The 7,500-nt window shown below is 41.1% G+C and overlaps 1 protein-coding gene across 2 annotated transcripts in view; it reads left to right on the top strand.

The window, feature by feature from the left end:
* POLA1 (DNA polymerase alpha 1, catalytic subunit) overlaps window positions 1-6,634 on the top strand; it is a 204,201-nt gene extending 197,567 nt beyond the window's left edge. For both annotated transcript variants that reach the window (XM_056328060.1, XM_056328059.1), the window contains exon 37: window positions 5,327-6,634. In XM_056328060.1, coding sequence (XP_056184035.1) covers window positions 5,327-5,499 — 173 coding nt within the window. In that variant the 3' untranslated portion in view covers window positions 5,500-6,634. The remainder of the gene's footprint in view (window positions 1-5,326) is intronic.
* Window positions 6,635-7,500: the final 866 nt, after the last annotated feature.

The following is a 7,500-nucleotide window of genomic DNA, read 5'->3' as shown; positions in this document are numbered from 1 at the left end:
CATACGGTTTGATAGCTGTGGGTTTGTATCAGCACACAGCACAGAAGCTTCAGGTAATTATTTTCATACAAAACCCATGACTTGCCTAGTAAAATAACGAGGGTGGAATCATAAGAGACCATGGAGCAGTTTATATTGGTTTATTCCATTTGGTGAGAGCAGACCTGTGGGATCCCAAGGCTGTCGTGCATTCTTGTGATAGGAAGGTTGTGATCACATTAGAATTGCTTTGACTTCTGGTTATATGACCACCGGGAATGGGTGGAGGTGAGATGCTGGCAGTCCAGAGGGCAAACGTGGCCCTTGTCGTCAACAACCTCTGTTATTTTGTAGGACTGTGTGGTTTAGAAGTTGGTACAAGTTGGGAGGTTTATTTTCTTCAGCAAAAACCAAGCATCATTTAAGACTTAGGTTAGTAACTCTCCCTCTTTAGGCCAGTGAACTGGCATCAGCTGATAGATATTTGAGAGCACTGTCAAGACAGAATAATTTAATTGCTCTATAGCCTAATTTGATTGTATTTAATTAGAAATAAAAAAGCAAGTATGTTAGAGGCTTACACGTCTGTTCACTAAATTACTGTTGACTTTTTTCATTGACATTCCATAAATGGCAAAGTTAAGGTTAACAGTATAAATAGGGGTGCTGAGGATTATGAAAGGGGAACCTGTGCAATTAAAAAAAATGGCTTACATAACCTGATATCATAATAGACAGAATATTTATTTAACTTGCAGTAAATTGACACACCTCTAGACAGAGACAATTATGACTGACTGTAAAACATCTGACAGAACCAATTATGACTGACTGTTGTTTGCTACCTTTGCACAGAAATAAATGAAACACAGATATTTGGAACAGAGATTGCTGCCTGTGTGTCTACGCTTGCTGTAATTAAAATACAATAACCAGTAGGCAATGTAAAAATTTCAGTAGCTAATTTAGTATGTTCTTTAACTCTTTAAATAAAAGTGTGAGACACACGATGCTGTATGTAATTGATACTCCACAGCTTTTTTTGTGCATTCCCAGATCAACCAACATTTTGGCACTATGCTCACAGGCACCTACGTCTTTTCTCCCATAGCCAGTGCCGATACATGCACACAAATACAAAGGAATGTGAATATATTTTTACTTCTCACTCTGAGGAGCAGCCTATCAACAGAATAATCAGGGAGGGAGAGTTTTAATAATATGACACGGTTTGGTTGTCCAATCAGTAGGAGAAAAAACAGAAGACTTTCACAGAGCCACATCTTAGGGAATTCAAGAACAAAAGTTCTCGATCCTGGCTGTCGGGTTATTCAGTGTCATTTTAATAGGAATGAAGAGAAATCGCAATGAATAGAAAACACGTGGCCAAGTATAGATAACCTCCAAATAGTTCCATCCTGGCTTTCCACATCAGTACAACAGTATGGGGTAAATGGATTTCAGGTACCTTTTAATTTTTTTTCCCCCCTAATAATATAAAAATACACCTAGGTAGCTAAACAAGGCCTTGGGTGGGGTGCTGAATTTGACAGGGACATCCAGAAGCAAAGACTGTTGTTTTCTGAAGGGAGCAAGAAGGCAGTTCTGTTGGGAAGGAGGGCGTTAATGGCATGCTTGGTGATATGATTCTAAAATCTTTACTGGAGTCAGTGATTTATGAACTTTAGAGAATACAGTACCTGAATTTTAATTATATACAGTCAGAAGCATGTCTGTCTTTTTTTTTTTTTGTTTCTATTAGAATTATTGTGGGTTTTTTGTATATTTGTTTCGGTAGTACCTTTGGAATGCTCTGCGTATGTATAAATGTATCTATGTATAGCTGTATATGCATTTCTGCAGCAGTGATTGTCTTAAACATTGCTTACCACTGAACTTGGATATTATTAAAACAGTGATGGGGTGGTAATAGGTATAGAAGTATTTCGGAACATGACTGAGTACCGAAAGGCAATTTCAGTCGGTTTGTATAGCTTTGTTTCAGAAAACCTTAGGTGCGTTATTGATTACATTCTCATTTAGGATGAAAGTAGGAGCTTTTATATGCATCTCTAAGTTGGATGGTACGGTAACTCGAAGGTATTGACTGGCTGTGTGATATACGACGGTCACAGTTGTCTTTTACTCAGAGGAGCACAGAGTGATGCTGGTTGTCATTCTTACTCTGCTGTGTGGCAGCGTAAATAGTCCCCTTTCTAACCAACCTGGTGGGAAAAGTCAATATCCCATCAGCAAAGGAGGTAAACACATCAGGAGCTGTGTCCTCTCTCATCTTCCCCTGCTCTGTATTACTACAGTTCTTTAAATCTCTTCTCCCCAGTCATCAGATGCACTTGTGTCATTCAAATGCATGGTGTGGCTGTGCTGCAGCCGCAGCCGCTGCCTGCCTCTCCTCCCAGAGCTCCCGGCTCCCATTCTCTTATAATTGAAACTTAAAATTGGCCTCATTACTTCAATGAGGCCCCTCATATTTCTCCATTTTTTTCAGTCCACCCTTTCCTGCTTGCTTCTACAAGGGTAATTGCATCTAAGAAATGTTTGAAGCGTACTGTCAGAAAGGTTATTGCATATAATTGAAGTTTAGATTTAATGTTGGGGGTGGGAGCTTGGTGCTCCGTTAGTGGGACGGCTGGAGCCTGAACTGGAGCAGTACGCGGGCCTGTATTTTTGTTCCCTACTTTCCACCCTGGTTTATTGTTTGCCTCGTCGTTCTCGTGATGAATGTGCCTTCCTGCTCTGTTCAAGTGCCAGCTGTTTCTGCGCATTGATACATTTCACCTTGGTCCCTCCTGAGTTCCAGGAAGCTTTAAACTATTTTAGCCTAGTTTTGAACTACGAGGACGGTGTTTTCCACAATTCCTTGGTATAACATGCATGGTTTTGCTAATGCATGAGCAGTGGCAAGTGACCCAGTTCCTGAATCATTTATCTCTGAAAATGAGTAAACTACTTAGTGCTGAATTTGTATCAGAGTGGATTTGGTGTTTTTATGCATCTGTTTATTACAGTTTTCAAAGTTTGTTTAATTAAATCCTGCATTTAAATAATTCCAGGATCATTAAATGCATTTATGCCATAGTGACTTTGGTCTGTTAGTGAACAGATCCTTGTAGTCAAAGTTTTTATTGTATTGGTGGTGTAGTTTAAGGAAATGTTAATTCTGCTAATAGACATATTGTCAGTACTGTCTGGGTAATGGTGAGAATGTGGAATCTTCAACTAGGCAGCTTCCTCTGCCTGCTCACTGCCCAAAGTTGGCAACAGAAATACCCAAAACTGAGTATGACAGCACAATACACAGCTTCTTCACGAGGATGCATGAAAGGTGCTTACCAGAGTGCTTTTAATCAATGTATTCAGTTACTCAAAACGGCACCATTAATTTAAATTTTCATTTAATTTTTAAAGATTTGACAGCATCATGCAGAGCAGTTGAGTTCAGAAGAACTTTGCAAATAACATGGGAAACCTAAGCAAGTGGCAATTGCTTACGATACAAAATTACTGTTTGTATCGTATGCAGTAGATAATCTGCTGAGTTCATCTTAAAACATCTGAGGCTCTGCAAAAACATTCGGGAATCCTCAGGGAGGAGGAATTCACAAACCCAACAATTGTAATAGCTATTTCTGTTACCATGCCTCTCTTCCCTGCCATCTCCTCCTGTAGCAGTCCTTGACTTGGCTGCTGAGACAAAGGTGTGTCCGATGGGACATCTTCATCTCAGTCATATCGCAGCAGTGAGTCATCACAAAAGTGAGTCATTTCTTCCATTGCACAGGTGGACTCAAAAAACCAACATGTCCCTCTCCTCCAAACCCATCTTTTAGATAAACTCAGCTGTTTTAGAGACAACTGGTTTTTCGTCTTAACTTGTGCCATATAGTAAAAGCTGTTTGAGAGCAGATGGAGGCTCCGTTGTTACATGTTCAAGCGTGAAGAGGGCAGTACCAATGTTGTGAAGGTGACAGATGAAACGAGACAACAGCTTTCAGGCAAAGCTAATGAGCAACAGAAAGATCATGTTGGTTGCTCACAGGACACGTGCTAGCGCTGTGCCTAAATGGCTTGAAAGCTCGACCTTTAAGTACCTGTGCTGTGCTCTCGTAGTCCTGCTCGGCCCGAGTCCCTCCAGCCTAATGGAGGGGAGCTGCCTGGGAGCACACCTCTTTTTGCAGTGTATCATTCTTAGGTGCTCAGCATTGCAGCCTGTCCAGTGCTGCCTGTTCCAAGGTGTAACTGCAGGCGCAGGCTTTTGGGTAGGAGCTGGTGGTTCTAGAACATGGAGTTGGCTGGAAAGGAGGAGCACAACTGCACCAGAGGTGCATCACGTTGGCATTGATATATATCAGTAGAATATTTTGCTCTTTTAGTCTTTGTCCACAGCCTTTGTAAAGGAAAAGCTGGACAAGAACCCAAACAAAATCCCTGGATCATTGGTTTTTTTGGTGGCATAAAATTTAACAAACAAAAGAATTAAAATAGAATGGTTTGGACTTTGTTTCTGAAATACATACAAGCTCATGCACATGAGTTTGCACACATGCAAACATACAACTGAGTAAACGTCTCACGCTCCAGGCATTTCTTCACAGGTATTATTGATCAAGCATGTGGGAGTGGCTCTCTTCATTTATGTGTCAGGTGAACCTGGTGTCATCTGGTTGAGATACTGGGCACCTTCTCTCCATTTTAGGGTAGGATAGCATAGGATTTCCCCTGTTTGTGCTACTGCCCTTTTCCTTCCAACACCTCTGTAGTGCTGAGCATCATGATCCCTGACCTGCACACAAGGTGCGTATAGGAATGCACAAGATGAGTGATAAGTCTGTCTCGGGTTGTGCCAGTGCCAGTATTAGCGGCAGCAGAGACAAGAGAAGTGAAGCATGGTTTTGTTCACTTCTGAAGCCGCAACTGCTCATTGTAAATGAGATCCTTTCAGAGCCAGCCCTGCTATCGCTTATTTTCTCTGCTGTGACTTAGTGAACCCCTGTTTCACTCCAGTTAGATGGCATGACTGGGCAAGCAGTGCTTCTGGCTAGCTCCTGGCAGGAGCCGCTGCACACGCGCTGGTGGGGCTGCGGGAGGTTCAGCCTCACCACCGTGTGCAGGTTCTGCATGGCCTCCAACCGGCTGGTGGGTGCTGCAGGTGGGGAGGTGGTGGGAGGTGGCAGGGGGGGTTGGGAGAGTTTGCCCTAAATGTCATCTTTGCTAGCTACGTTTTGAAATACCATGATTTGCAGCACTAGTGAATGCAAAAGTACTGTCTCTTTGTGGTCATTTAATCCTTCTCTGTTGTTTCCCCCCCCCCTCTTTGTTCTTCTAGAGTATTTGAGGAAGAAGCCACTCAGTAAGGAAGACTGCGAGGTCTACAAAAGACTGAAGAGCACTGTAGACAAATGCCTGTCCATGAGTGGCTACTCAGAAGTGAACCTCAGCAAACTCTTCAGCAGCAGTATAGGAAGATCTGTGGGAGAGTCCAATAATGAAAGACAGTGATTGATTCAAAATGGAGAGAGGAGAGAGGCTAGTTCCTTGTTTAACAGTAATGATCTCTTACGCAGTACTCTGTTTCAGTGTGCACAGTGACATTTTAATAATCTTGTCTCTTCGGAGGGGGGAAAACGGAAGATGAAAACAGGATGTATGATGCACGTGGACATGAAGTACTGGAGGTGTTTTTATCTTCCATTCTTTTCTTCGTTGAGAAACCAGGGTTATTAAAATACAGAATAGTTAATTTTTGCAATATGTTTTGTTGTGTATTTAGACCTATGAGGGAAAAGGGGGTGGGGGAATTGCTGCTTTAATTGGATAATTCCCAGTGAGAGTTGCTGGAATGTAAGTGATCCTAGACTTTGCTCCAGGGTATTTAGTAGAGGTGCTCTCAGGAAGAGAGGTTAGTGGAGGTCTCAGTAGGAGCACTAATGTTTTGCCTTTTCACAGTTTATCTTCTTCCTGATCATAAACATACCAATTAAAAACAATACTAAATCTAAATGCCTTTAAATGTCCTAATACCTTCTGAACAGAGTTAGGGACACTTTACTTTCAAATTTATTAGAGGTAAAGAAGGACTGAAACATGGACGTGCTAAAAATAGGGACCATCTTTTTAGTAAGAGTCTTTCTGAGTGTCTTTAAACATAGTATTTTGCCATGTTGGACATTTCTGTGTGGATGTAAAGACATGCACATGTACAAAACCCATTTTGTACATACACTGGATATAAATGCGTTTCAATTCTTCCCATGCAAAGTCTTTGAAAGTAAGCAGTCAAGAGGGAAAAACGTCTTTGGTATCACATTGTAACCAATAACAGGGGAAGGGAAAGGGGAGAATTATTGTTGCTGTTCTGTAATAACTTACTGTATTGGAGTTCTTAAAGATTTTGTAAACAAATTGTATTTTTCATTTACTTTTAATAAAATGACAAATAAATATGACAAGAAAAGAACATAAATTTTGGTGCGTGCCTTTGTACACAAAATATTGTACTTACGTTTGCCACTAAGTTTGCAATGTGATATATTAATGTAAGGTTATAAAAATTTCCTTTTAAATCTTTAGAAGTATAAAATGTGAAGTTTTCTTAAGACTTGAAGAAAAAAAATAAAAGAAAGACTTAATTGTCTGCCTGTTGGAAATATTCCATGCTAGGTCAATGGCTTCAAACTTTTACTGGATTTACAGAAGTGCTTGTGTGTCCATTTTGAGGACGGCCAGCCATTAACAAGGGAAACTTGAAGAAGTGAGAGCATCAGCACAAATGTGTTGGGCACCGAAGGGATACACGTTTCTGTCTGTCTTGGTGTATTTTATGACATTGATTTGTCTCTAAAGTGGCATCGGAAGGTGCTGTGTGTCAGCACGGGTAATGTCTCTTCAAATATCCCAAAATTCATGGTTGTCTTTGGAGCAACTTTGGGGGCTAAATCCTTTCATTTTTACTCTACATTGAGTTGCAGTACATGAGAAATTGAACCTACTCAACCCCTGGTTTTGTGTTGGTGTTGTGCCACCCCTGGCAGGCTATTGTTCCTTCCCATGTTTAGTTGGGTTATGGCAAAAGAGAGTTTATTTGGAGGCTTGTCTTGGAGAGAAGGTGTTGCTGCCTAGATGACATGTTGATGTTGCAGCTCTTCGAAAGATCCTGGCTTCCTGTAATTTTGCGCAGGTTTTTTTAGATTTTTCATGGCCAACCCAATTAGGATTATGAAGATATTACTGATATTAACTGGGTAGAATGCCTTAGGAAAGTGAAAAGTGTGACCTTCTCCTCCAAACATTAGGTATACAAATAAAATGGATAGATACGGCATAACCTGACCCTGTGGCACTTGTATGTATCTGTATAATTACAGCTGAAGAGCCTGTTAATTTGCAAGTTTAGGGATGTTTAGATTAAATGAGAGTGTTGTGGAATGATTGTGTAGGGCACAGCAGCATATAGTGGCCCTGCACAGCCGGTGGAGGAGCAGGAGGGGCAAAAGCTTGGAG

Source organism: Falco biarmicus, chromosome 2 (assembly GCF_023638135.1).
Source record: "Falco biarmicus isolate bFalBia1 chromosome 2, bFalBia1.pri, whole genome shotgun sequence".
Taxonomy (NCBI): Eukaryota; Metazoa; Chordata; class Aves; order Falconiformes; family Falconidae; genus Falco; species Falco biarmicus.
The sequence above is the reverse complement of the archived record's forward strand: the minus strand, read 5'-3'. Positions and strand labels throughout refer to the sequence as shown.